General features: G+C 45.4%; 1 protein-coding gene across 2 annotated transcripts in view; it reads right to left on the bottom strand.

Moving 5' to 3' along the window:
- The window catches only part of c10h8orf34 (chromosome 10 C8orf34 homolog), a 536,034-nt gene that overhangs the window by 22,614 nt on the left and 499,641 nt on the right, over positions 1-13,779 (bottom strand). For both annotated transcript variants that reach the window (XM_038809543.1, XM_038809544.1), the window contains exon 13: positions 5,764-5,857. In XM_038809543.1, coding sequence (XP_038665471.1) covers positions 5,764-5,857 — 94 coding nt within the window. The remainder of the gene's footprint in view (positions 1-5,763; positions 5,858-13,779) is intronic.

The raw sequence follows: 13,779 nt of genomic DNA, 5'->3' as shown, positions 1-13,779 counted from the left end.
GGCTTTAATTGTATGATATACATCAATGATAAGGAAAATAAACCAGTTCAAAAAGAAAAAGGAAAGAAATGGTGGCAAAAGAAATCCCGAAGTCCTGGAGAGGGCACTTCTGGTGTATCCAAATGAAAATAGAAAGTACAAATTAAAGATTAGGGCCCTCTCCACCCTTGACCTGTTCATTTGATTTTTCAGATTGAAAAAAACAGACAAACCAGTTCACAAGAAGGAAGAGAACTACACTCCAGGGATGAATGTTTTAGACAGGATTGGGGGGAAACTAATGATACAAATGGCTACATATTTGAGGGAATTAAATGAAAGAGCCCGGAGGAAAATTTTATGGGTTAGAAACAAATCAAAATATCAAATTATTACTGAACAGTGAAACCTCCGCGGAGTCAGACATCTCTAACTGGACATTAGCTGATGGATGATCTGCGGTCTCCACAGGGTACATACTATGCGGTGGAGTTATTAAGGGTCTCGGCAGACAGCAGCGACTGACGAGGAACCCCAACATGATAAATGACAATAGTTTAAGAATTTTTGTAGCTTGATGCCACGGTGGGAAAATTATTACCAATGCAGCAAACAATATTGCATTGAAGAGCTGTAATAGTTATTAAGGACGACATGTCATGTAAATTGTTAGGGACTGTTATGTATGATAATGGGGGTATGTGTGCCGTTCAAGAACTTGATCAGCATTTCTAAACAGTGTGAATGTTTCAATAGAGGGGAAATAGTGGTAGTTTAGTGTGTTTTCTTGATTTAACTGCATAGAACATCACAAATAATTGATATTGTTTACACACCATATTTAGTATGTAATGATTATTGGTCCCAAAGCCACGAATGGGCGTATCGATATTGTGCTTTGTTTTTAGCATTGAAATTGTGATAACAGTTGCAAATATGTAAAGTTGTAACACATAGTCTATTTGTGTGGTTAGGTGATGAGTAATATGTTAAGATAAGACTTGATTTTTTTTACTGTGTATTTAACAATAGGGAGAATTTATTTGGAAAAAGACAAGTGATAGTTCGATGTGGTTTTTGCGAATACTGTTGGCATATTATGTTGCAAATGTTGTAATGGAAAATATACACTTTCATGTTGTAAGGGAAATGATAACAGACGAAAGGGATTTGAAGGAAATTTGTCAGAAAGATATTCTCTCATGTAAATCGGGGCTGGCAGACATACATGGTTCAGGACAATGTTAGACATTAATGTGGAGAAGTTAGGAATAGAAGCAGGATCAATTGAACCCTATAAATTAATGAAGCATGGGAATCAGTACATGATATCATAATTTACCATTCCAATGAGAAACAGAAAGCAATTTGGGTGACGGAAAAATGGGACACTTAACAGCCAGTGATGGACAAAAGACCTTTTTGGTTACTGATGGACTGAGTTGTGTGCTGTTTCTAAGGGACATGAGGAAGCTTCTATGGTGCTGCTACCCCAAGGAAGTAAAATGATTTGGAGGTAGTGGAACACATGGATATAGCTATTGTTTTACCTTCCTGAGCGGCTGCAGCTACGGTTCACGGTAATTAGACTTGAGGAAAGAACAAAAAAACTCTTATTGACACTGGTCTGTGATAGGGATACATTTACAAATTGATTTCGGTGCATAATTTAAAATCACAACATGTACATACAAATGAGAAAGATTGGGAATAAATGTTAGTCAGTATAATTGGATGGGGGGATAATTGACCAAATGATATAGTTATGTTTCAAATGTCAAGACGGGGTGTAATTGATAATATGGAAAGATGTGTCATTTGAAACATGGAAGTCTGGCAATATCTGGTCTGAGAGAAACATGAGAGAATGTAGGGAAAGATCCCACGAAGGGTGAACAGCAGCTGCAAAGAGCAGGATTATAAAATGCACATTCTTTCTCCCAAACAGGCTTAGCAAACACACAGGTTTTTTTGTATGAAACTAAAAACAATGGCTCACACCTTCATTGAAAGTAACCAACTTAGTAAGCATCTGGAAAAGCATGGATGAGGGTTTCAGTTGAGCTAGGTGATAAATGTAAACCTTTCAAGTTATAACCAAGTAGATTTTTAGCATTATGCTAAAAACAATGATTCACACCTTCATTGAAGTAAAATCAGCAGATAGAAAAGAATGACTAGGGGGGCAAATATATAGGTGTGAAACTCTGCTGACATCAGGTAAATTAAAAGAAAATTGGAGACTATCAGTCTACGAGAAACATAATTTAAAGCCAAAATCAAACTCAAAATTATGAGCTGGGGACACAATTGGAAAATAAAACTATAGAAATGACAGGAACCAAAATTCACACCCCTATTGAAACCAAAGCATTTTTGAATATCACAAAGGAACTTTGAAAATCACAAAGGAAGAATGTAAACAGATCCATGTGCTGAGGTCATGTCAAAATTAATACTTAGTCATGTTAGAAAAAATTAGATTAAAGGTACCTTTTACAATCCAAGTGAAATAAAAGTTACTTTATAATAAAGTCATAAAAACTTAATAACTGTTAGAAAGATATATAAACCCTGAGAAATGGGACAAGAGATTTGGAAGTCCAGGAGAGAAGGAGAGAAGCAGAGAAGGAACAACCAGCTCAGAGTCAGCTTACAGCCAGCTTGGTTATGGTAAAAGGACAGAGCCAAATAGCCAAGCTAAAACAGCTAATACATCTAAGGAAGACCAGAATTTAAAGAGGAGGCAGAGTCAGCTCAGAGACAGTCAGCAGAGCCAGCTCTCACAACTCGGTACATGGGAAAGATAGGACATAGCAACCGAGCTAACCAGCGAATACATCTAAAGAAGACCAGATTTTAAAAAGAAAATTGATTGTCAAGGTGGGCCTGAGGGTCCCTTCAACCAACCAGGAGGGTCCAGAAGCAAGATCTTTTTACCTTTCTGTAAAGATAGTGATTACATCTTTATAAAGAAAAAGAAAAAAATATAATAATAAAATAACTTCAAAGTTTAAATCTGAAACAGTGGTTATTCCAAAGTCTACTTTACTTACTTAGCAATGCGGGACCCAGGATCGATGCTACTAAGTGGTAAGTAGATGAAATGTTCTGTGAGGATATGGGTTATACCGGGGGATAACTTGAAAACATAGTTTAACCTGAATAGCACCCACCAAAGCCTGCATAGGATTGGGGGAGTGAGAATCCCTGTTCACCATTTAGAATGTCGGCCCTTTTTGGTATAGGGGGACTTCTAAGAATTGTGGTGAGTTTTCAATAACAGACAGGCAACCAAATACATGCTTGCTCTGTGCAATGAGCTGCAGATTCAATCTATCACTTTAAATAGGATGGGGGAAAGTCTCACCTTCATTGCTCACTACCTCACCGACGTGCAGAAAACCGTTTCCAGCGCTTGACTAGCAGAGAAATGCAGGTACACCATGAGAGGAAAGATGGAGAACATGGAAGTGGGGTTTCTTCTCAATGAATACTGTCCTTTATCTCATGTTTCCATTGTCCAGTCATTCAACTGGACAAGAATGGCATGACCAGAGTAGAAGGCAAGTAATGAGATAGAGGAATTTCTGACTGATGTTATTTGTGTTTTGGGGGCGGCATGGTGGTTCCAGTTGATTCAACATTGTTGTTCGATAAGGTTTCACAGTCTGAGGTTAGGTGAATCTTGTCTGGATGAGTCTGGCAGCTGGGTGAGCAACTGCAAAACCTCTGGATCCAACAGGCTGCTGCTGCCACTGTTGCCACTTCTCCTTTTCATCATCTGCCCTCTTCCATACAGACCAGTCATGACCGTCCCCATCCTGGTGTGCCAGTCCTTTCTGTCACACAATTTTGTACAAGATACATGTCCACAACAATTTTGGACATTCCTGCTGGTGCAAAATGAAGGATGCCCCAGCTCTGTCCGGGCACCTGAATCACATCTTCAGCTTACTCTTTGACCACTCTAGTGTTCATATTGCCCCAGTTGTCTTATCCCTTTGGATCAGTGGTTGGGACCCTCACAGGTGCAATCATCCACATCCTCAGAGGTTAGCCTTGTCTCCAAAGAGGCAGCCACAAATTCTGTATGAAGGTGCAAAGACTGGGGCATCATGTGACTCGTAAAAGTTGAGCGCGTGACATCTTGCATTTACACTTGCTAGGAGCAGCATACATTCGTGTGCAGGTGCCCGTTCTATGCAAACAGAAGGGAGGTGTCTGTGTCTTGTAACTTTTTAATTACCCAGAAGCCTGGAGAGCCTACACATCCTCATTGCTTGCTCCAGTGGCAGTGCCTCGGCCAATCAGAATCGGCTTGCCAACAAATCAGCACCCCTTTTCTTCTGTCAAATAAATAGTTGCGATCGTTTGAAATTTGGCATTCTTGCATTTGTCCTGATGAATGCAAGATGAATAGCTTCAGCCCCATCTCTCTGTTTTCAGCAACATTTAATATTGTCACCAGTCATTTGGGAGACCCCCGTTTCTGCATTAGCAATGGCCAAGCATTCTGCTACCTTCTGCCGGTCAAGCTTTCTCCCGCCATTCAGAACGATCATGACTGATCCTGGGCTTCAACTCCAGTTTTCCACTTACTCCCTATATCCCTTGATTCCCTGAGAGACTAAAAATCTGTCTCCCCCAATGATGCAGCATCCACAACCCCCTGGAATTTCGAAGATTCATAACCCTTTGAGTGAAGAAATGTCTCCTCATCTCATGATTGACTCCTCTTCCTGAGGCTGTACATCTGTGTTCTAGGTTCGTGAGCCACAGGAAACAGCCTCTCAGCATCTACCCTGTCAAACTCTTTCAGAGTTGTATACATTTCGAGAAGTAAAATTCTGCCCTTTGTGTGGAATAGGAAATAGGCAGCAGAATTGTGGATGAGCTGAATGTGTAGGGATTGGCAGACAGTCAAAAAGCATCAGAATAATCCAGTCTGGAGGTGACACACTACCTATAAACCTGCTGCAAATAGTAAGATTGATCTCCAATTACTGACTGCTTTTCTGAACGCCTCAGGTTGTCTTGACAAAGGCAGGTATGTCTATCTTTGCTGCTATACTGACTGATTTTCAACATCATCATTCACCAGGTAAGATAATCCTCTATATCCCTTGGCAGTGAATGTGGATAAATCTCAATGATAAAGACATATTTACTGAAGAGTTAGATTCCTTTTTAGATTCTGTATGAACAATATTCGCCCCACTAAACAGTTGGAGCTGTTAATCATGCAGGAAATGCTAAAGCATAAATATCTCAAAACATTGACACAAATGTTATTGATTTCACTCGCCTCATTTCAAAACTCCTTCCATTCAAAATGGTTCAACAATTGACAAGTGCTCCTACTGCTCTGTAGTCTGCCTAACATTGTGGGGGGATTCCACAGCACCAGCTACAATGGAGAACATATACGAGCTCACACAAATGCAGCTGCTTAACAGTAATAATTGTGACTTTCATTAACTGCCTGCAGGCTCTCCTCATTGCCTGTAGAAGGTTCATACAGGCCAGCAGTGAGAGGCCTGAGATGCACCAAATCAACAATCTGTAAGGGCATGCAATAAAAATGGGGATTTAGCTGAATGCTTCATGCCATTAGTGCAGGCAAATGTCAATTTCTGAGGTGATGCTCCAAGCCACGTGAAGCAGGAGTGCTCCATCATTTTTATTATTCAGCTGCCACCAAAGTTGGGACCTCCACTGGCAGTAACATAAAAAGCATAAACCTTCCCTTGTGTCCCAGGACTCTGTGAACTATGTACTCACATTTGTCTGGACCTGGATCCACACATTCACTGTCGTTATCACTTGGTAATGTCCATGGCTGACGAGTAACTAATAGCTGTTGAAAAGATGCATCCTAGAAAAAAATTAAAATATATTTTAGAACTTATGCATCTATTAATATTAAAACATGATCAAAATTATAATACTATCTTTTCATTTTAATTGTTCTGAACAACTGTAGCCATGGGAAATGTATTTATATAGCTATTACTCTGGTTTTCTGGTTTACTAGTCCAGTGACAATACCACTACGCTACCGTCTCCCCACAATAGGCAAGATAATCCCCTCAATTGGCACATTGTGGAACTGCACCTATATCAGCTGAACAAAATATCACACGTTAGGATATTGAAATGCGTGCCTGACGTCATCAGGTGCTATTTTACACACTTCCAGATTGGGCATATGCCCGTCCAGAACACATAGATTTCTGCCCGTGGAATGGTTTTCAAAAAGTGAAATTAATTAACAGTGAAAGAGAGAACGTGTGACCCTGAGATGACGTAAAATTTGTTTCACTTTCCTAATCCTACTACTGTGCTTTGGTGTAGCTCTGACATCCACAGCAGGGGCAGAGGCAGCCTGCTGACTTCTATGTCCTGATGCTTGTGATGATCTTTCTGGGCATCCTCTGTTGGTCTGAGCCATGGAGGTGTCTGGCCTCATGAGGGCAGAAGCACCCTTGGCAGCTTGCGCTGCTGTAGTTAGTGTGAGCATTTCAATATCCCAACATGTGATATTTTGTTCAGCAGCTGATATAGGTGCAGTTCCACAATGTGCCCGTTGACAGTTAATGAGCCAATTGAGGGGATTATTTTGCCTATTGTGGGGAGGCGGTAGCGTAATGCTATTGTCACTGGACTAATAAACCAGAGACTCAGAGTAATGCTCGAGGGATCCAGGTTTAAATCACACCATTGCAGATGGTGACATTTTAATTTAATAAAAGTCTGGAATTAAAAGTCTAATGATGACCAGGAAGCCATTGTCAACTGTCGTGAAAACCATCTGGTTCACTAATTTCCTTAGAGAAGGAAATCCGCTGTCCTTACCCAGTCTGGCCTACATGTGACTCCATACCCACAGCAAGATGGTTGACTCTGAACTGCCCGCTCAAGGGCACATAGGTATGGGCAATAAATCCTGGCACAGCCTGCAACGTCCATGTCCCATGAACAAATTTTTTAAAAATTGCCCAAATATTACACTGCCCATGCGATTTTTAGGTTGTCACATGTGCAGACTGGGAAGGCGGGAAATCTGTTTTCCAATGATTCTTCATTTCAAGCGGGAAGGGGTATGGGCGCCTCAATCTGAAGGTCCTTTTAGATTTAGGGCAACTTCCTCTCTGGGCCCTGGGAATTCCAGTCCTATTCCCACCCCGAGCCTACCTCCCTACCCCAACCCTACCCCAAATGGTCATTCCTCCTCCTGACTCCATAGGGTATCTCCAACCATCCCACCAACAGGACCTCCTGGGACTTACCTTGGATATGGTCCTGGCACTTAGTTCCAGGCAGAGCACAGCAGACCTCTTCTGGCTAACGCAGCACTGTACCTGGAGGGATTGGAGAGCTGTTGACCAATCAGATTGGCCACAGGTTTTCCAAGGCAAACCTCCTTCTGAGGGCAAATGGAAGTTCCGCTCAGTGCTCATCAACACTTAATTAAGCATGAAATAACAGTGGGCTTCTGAGAGTCACCAGGAGCATGTTACACGCCAATTCTCAGGTGGCAAGCCAACTTAAAAATTCTACCCATTGGGTATGTGAATGTAATGGTCAGATGATAGCATTTTGGTTTGGATCTTTGCAATCCTCTTATTCCCAAGTTCAGCCTTCCTCACACTCACTGTCCCCTTTTAAGATTAACAGTCACGTGATGTCAATCTCAGAGCAACGTGATACCAGACACTTGCCTGTTGTCAGGGAGATGTGTGTAAACCTTTATTCAGAATTTATGATGGGTGAGTTCTCAACCCTTAGTCCTCAAGGGATAGCAATAGCTGAGAATATGGGACTCTCTGCATATCTGGGTTGCCTAACTGATGGTGGGGCTGGATTCTCCGCCACCGATAGAGGTAGTTCCTGATGTGGTGGGGAATCAAATGTCGGGGGGAAAATGGGAACGGCGCCCTCCAATGTTCCGGTCCACTGTTCATGCCCATGCCAGCAGGAGAATGCAAATATGATAAATGATCCATTTGCATCCTATTAACGAGTATTGAATTCTTGATGCCTTCATGATTCTTTGGTCCTCTGGGCTGGGATTCACATGGCCGAGGATTGGTGCAGGTATTTCCCAGCGTGGCGCTGGCGTGCTGGGCCATGGAAGAATTTCAAGGTGTGTCCCCCAAAAGTCTTCGGAGGGTCTCCTCCCCCCACAATGCAAATCATGCGCAACTGAGCACTGAAGAGGTACCCAGTTAGCACTGCACGGGTGCCAGGTTGGCAAGGCTAGGGGATAATAACAACAATAATCTTCATTAGTGTCACAAGTAGGCTTACATTAACACTGCAATGAAGTTACTGTGAAAATCTCCTCGTCGCCACACTAGTGTCTGTTCGGGGACACTGAGGGAGAATTCAGAATGTCAAATTACCTAACAAGGACATCTTTCGGGACTTGTGGGAGGAAACCGCTGCACCCGAAAGAAACCCACGCAGACACGGGGAGGACGTGCAGACTCCACACAGACAGTGGCCCAAGCCGGGAATCGAACCTGGGCCCCTGGTGCTGTGAAGCAACAGTGATAAAAAGGGGGAAATGAAGGGTGAGGGGGTGAAGGTGGGTCTAAATGCAGGGGCCAGAAAAGGGAGGGACTGAAAGGGTTAGGGTCCAAAGGGAGGGGGGGGGGAGGCCCTTAGCAACCTCATAGTGGGGTATGCACACTTGGGGGAGGGGGGGGCGATGCCCCAATGCCTACCAGGATGAATAGGTGTGGGACTGGATCACCCTCATGTCTGGGTGGTTTGGGGGTGGTGATGGTGGATCACACATACTTTAGTGATGGAGGGGTGAGGTTGTCCCTCCGGGGTCGAGGGTTGGATATTGTGCCCATGTCTGTGGCGGATTGTGATGCCCGTGAGGTGGGGCTGTGGGGCCCCTCAACCTCACTTTGAGACCTGAGCACCCTTTAAAAATGGTGTCGATCTCTGAGGACCTGCTCTTGCCAGCGTCTTTAGTTCCCCACTCCAGAAAAAATTCAAATTGCGGGAATTTCCAGTGAGAAACTCCACAGGCTCAAAAAAAAGACTAAATGTGTGCGAATACCAACCTGGATCATGCCCAAACACCCGATGGGAATTACCCGCCAAACCTGTCCAAAATGACACTTTATTACTTTTTGGGAGAACAAGTCCACTGACCATGCCACCTGCCAGCAGGAGGAGCATCCCACCATTAACCCATCATTGGGAGAATTCCATCCATAATATCTAATGTGTGATGTGATTCTGTGATTGGATGGCACTGGCTGAACAATCCCAAGTGTGCTAAGAATGACACTAACAACCTAGATTATATGCCAAAGATCTGGAGTGTGACTTGAAAGTAAAGTCTTCTGAAACAATGACAGGAGAGCTAACCCTGCACCCCTCTTTTGCCCCGTATTCATGCTGGAGATCAGTTGATTGTACTAGAATTACAATTCTACATTTCTTGAAACATACACAATATTCATGGACACTTTATCGTGCATATGAGCAATAAATAATATTGCATTTAATTTCAAAATATATTTCACTATTAAAAAAAAATCTCATAATTGCTATCTTGCAATTAAAACGTCCTTAAATAAATCCGAAATGTATTTAATGGAGAGACTGGTTGGCATTGTGAATTAGCAATTCAACAGTGAGCTCTGGTACTTGTACTTAAGACCAAACCAAACAAGTTAGTCTACAGTCTCCTGACTGTAAAGGCCCAACATGAAAAGCAACATCCACAGCCAGTTTTCAGTACTGTATCTATAAATCTTCCATGGTTTGGCACAATTCAATAATAAATTGTCAACATTGTTCACATTAGCCAACGGGAGGTTGATGTGGGAAGCTGACAAAATTACATTGGAAAAGTACTGGTGGTTCTGCAGAGTTTAGAATTAATAACAACAAAAACTTATATTTAAATACCTTTAATAATAATCGCTTATTGTCACAAGCAGGCTTCAATTAGGTTACTGTGAAAATCCCGTAGTCGCCATATTCCGGCGCCTGTTCGGAGAGGCCAGTACGGGAATTGAACCCGCTCTGCTGGCATTGTTCTGCAGTACAGGGGCTGGTTTAGCACAGGGCTAAATCGCTGGCTTTGAAAGCAGACCAAGGCAGGCCAGCAGCAGGGTTCAACTCCCGTACCAGCCTCCCCGAACAGGCGCCGGAATGTGGCGACTAGGGGCTTTTCACAGTAACTTCATTTGAAGCCTACTTGTGACAATAAGCAATCCAGCAGTTTAGCCCACTGTGCTAAACCAGCCCCAAGCTGGGAATCGAACCTGGGACCCTTTAACTTAATAGAATGCCTCAAAGTGCTTCACATGTGGATTATGAAACAAAATATGATACTGAGCAACATAAGGAGATAGTAAGGGGTGTCTTGAAGGAGGTCAGCGAGGTAGAGATGTAATGGGGAAGGTATTCTAGAACCTATGGCCTAGGTAACTGAAGGCATTGCCACCAATAGTGGAGTGATTAAAATCGAGAATGTTCAAGAGGCCAGGATTAGGGCAATGCAGATATCTTGAAGGGACGTGGGACTGGCGGAGATTACAGAGATAATAGGGTTGAGACCATGGAAGGATTTGAAAACAAGAATGAAAAAGACCATGGGACTTGTGCGAGGAAACCAGAGCAGCTGGAGGAAACCCACACAGACACGGGGAGAACCTGCAGACTCCGCACAGACAGAGATCCAAGACGGGAATCGAACCTGGGACCCTGGTGCTGTGAAGCAACAGTACTAACTGTGCCACCGTGCACTACATTTATTTCTATTGATTTCCTTGTCATACCATCTTAAAGTGTTCTTCATACCTGAAAATGTTCCTTTAATTACAGCCTTAGGTGCTTTAACCCCACAGAAAGCCTTGCATGGTATGAAATTGTGGTCACACTTGATCCTACAGCTTAAAGTTCAAGGTAGCTATGATCTTAACAGGCACTGTCATGGAGTTGGTCTATAGGTTGCATTGCAGTATGTGCCATAAAACATTAAACGTGTCCATTGTAAAGTTCACTTGCATTAATCTTGGGACATGCGAAAGTAGGAGCAACACTGCCTACAGATTCTGGAGTGAGTTGCCTCATTCTGCTTCTAGCAACCCCTGACCAGTGTACCAGTTCTCAGTTGGCCGTCTGCTTTATGCAAAGAGGAAAAGTCTGAAGGTATGTCTCTAATAATGAGTCAAACTGGAAACAAAACTGTGGTAGTCACAACTGTTTGTATAATGTGTATATGAGAGGTAGTACGCTGCTACAGGTACGGGGGTAGATCCCGGCCTGCTGGCTCCACCCAGTAGGCGGAGTATAAATGTGTGTGCTCACCGAGCTTCAGCCATTTGGGCAGCAGCTGCGGGAGGCTATACATCTCTGCTTAATAAAGCCTCGATTACTCTCTACTCTCGTCTCGTCGTAATTGATAGTGCATCAATTTATTAAGCAGAGATTTTACAGCGATGGAACCATGCATCAAGCCAGATCACCTGCAGCTGCACCCTCAAGCAGACAACGCCACGTCGGCCTTCAACCATTGGCTATGTTGCTTTGAAGCCTACATCGGATCAGCTACAGAACAGCTCACAGAAGCACAGAAACTCCAGATCCTGTACTCACGGGTGAGCTCCGATATTTTTCCCCTTATCCGGGACGCGCCCAACTACACTGAGGCCATGGCGCTTCTGAAAGGGAACTACATCCGGCCGATCAACAAACTCTACGCCAGGCACCTCCTGTCCACGCAACAACAACTCCCCGGTGAGTCATTAGACGATTTCTGGCATGCCCTGCACATCCTGGCAAGGAACTGCGATTGTCAGGCAGTTTCGGCCGTGGAACACACAGAACTCTTAGTCAGGGACGCCTCTGTTACGGGCATGCAGTCGGCATCCGTCAGCGCCTATTAGAAGGAGGTACGCTTGACCTCGCGACGGCCAGGCAACTAGCAACCGAGCAGCGCGGTTCGATTCCCGTAGCAGCCTCCCCAGACAGGCGCCGGAATGTGGCGACTAGGGGCTTTTCACAGTAACTTCATTGAAGCCTACTCGTGACAATAAGCGATTTACATTTTCATTTCATTTCACTAGCGAATTCACTAACGGTAGCCTCCCGCAACGTACAGTCGTACACCCCCGACCGCACGGCATACACCCCAACTGCACAGCGCCCTCGTGGACATCGTGGACCCCACCAGGGGCCACCCCCAGCCAACCCCAAGCGTGCGCCGCCGTCAGCCAGCCAACCCCGGGGGGCCCAAGTGCTATTTCTGAAGGCAGACAAAGCACCCCCGACAATGCTGTCCGGCGCGGAGCGCAACCTGCAAGGCCTGCGGAAAGAAGGGACATTTCACAGCCGTGTGCCAGGCCCGGTCAATCGCCGCTGTACCAGGCCCATTGTTCCTGCACCCCCCCACGTGCGACCCGTGGGCACTGCCATCTTCGTCCCTGCAGACCACGTGCGGCCCGTGGGCGCCACCATCTTCCCCCCAGCAGAACACGTGTGACCCGCGGGCACCGCTATCTTTATCGATGCCGCCATGTGCGCCCCATGAGCGCTGCCATCTTCGCCGCTATTGGACGGCACCTCAGGACCCCTGCTCGTCGGGTACTTCATCGGGCCGTTCACCACGTGCCACCGCCACTGACCAGCCCGGGGCCTACAAACACCAACCGTAAATCGCCTCCATCACGCTCGACTAGTCCTGGCCGCACAACCTCGCAACCGCGTCGACGACGGTAAAGGTCGATGGGCACAAGACATCTTGCCTTCTTGACTCCGGGAGCATGGAAAGCTTCATCCACCCCTCCACGGAAGTCCACCACCAGGGTTTCACTCACAACGTGGCTGGCAGCTCCAGGTCCCGTCCTCCTCCGCAAGCACGTGCGGCTCCACAAGGTGGACCCGTTGGTCGAAAGGGTACAGCTGCTGCATGCGAACCTGCAGTACACCTACGTGGTGCACCCCGACGGCCGCCAAGACACAGTCTCCCTCTAAGACCCTCTAAGCTTCGGCATGCCCAAAACATGTGGACATGATTTGCTGGGCTTCCCGCGCACCTCAACCCCGAAGAACTTACTCATCCTAGCCACTGCCATGTGTGCCCGGTGGACTACCTTAAATTGTATCAGGCTAAGCCTGGCGCACGATGAGGAGGTATTAACCCTGCTTAGGGCATCCGCCCATAGACCCGCCTCTATCTCTCCTCCTAGCTCCTCCTCCCCACTTGCCCTTAAGCTCCTCCTTTCCTCTGCCTCCGAAAGCTCCTGGTAAATATCCAATACCTTCCTCTCTCCCATCCAGGTACTGGAAACTACTCTAACCTGTATTCCCCCGTGGCGGCAGCAGCGGAAAGGCCGGCACCTGTTTTCTCAGGAAGTCTCGCACCTGCAAATACCTAAAACCATTGCATGCTGGCAATTTAAATTTATCCTCCAAAGCTTTCAAGTTTGGAAAGCTCCCATCTATAAATAGATCCCCCATCCTTCCAATTCCTGCCCTCTGCCAACTCCGGAACCCGTCATCTAGCCTACCCGGTACAAACCTGTGGTTATTATAAATCGGGGTCCAAATCGATGCTCCCACCACTCTCATATCTTCTCCACTGCCCCCAGATCCTCAGAGCCGCCACTACCACCGGACCTGTGGAGTATCAGGCCGGCGAGAATGGCAGAGGTGCCGTTACCAATGCTCCCAGACTGGTGTCTTTACATGATGCCGCCTCCATCCGCTCCCATGCTGACCCCTCCCCCACTACCTCCTTCTTAATCATGGCTATATTAACTG

This window comes from Scyliorhinus canicula, chromosome 10 (assembly GCF_902713615.1).
Source record: "Scyliorhinus canicula chromosome 10, sScyCan1.1, whole genome shotgun sequence".
NCBI classification, from domain to species: domain Eukaryota; kingdom Metazoa; phylum Chordata; class Chondrichthyes; order Carcharhiniformes; family Scyliorhinidae; genus Scyliorhinus; species Scyliorhinus canicula.
This window is presented reverse-complemented; position numbering and strand designations above follow the sequence as displayed.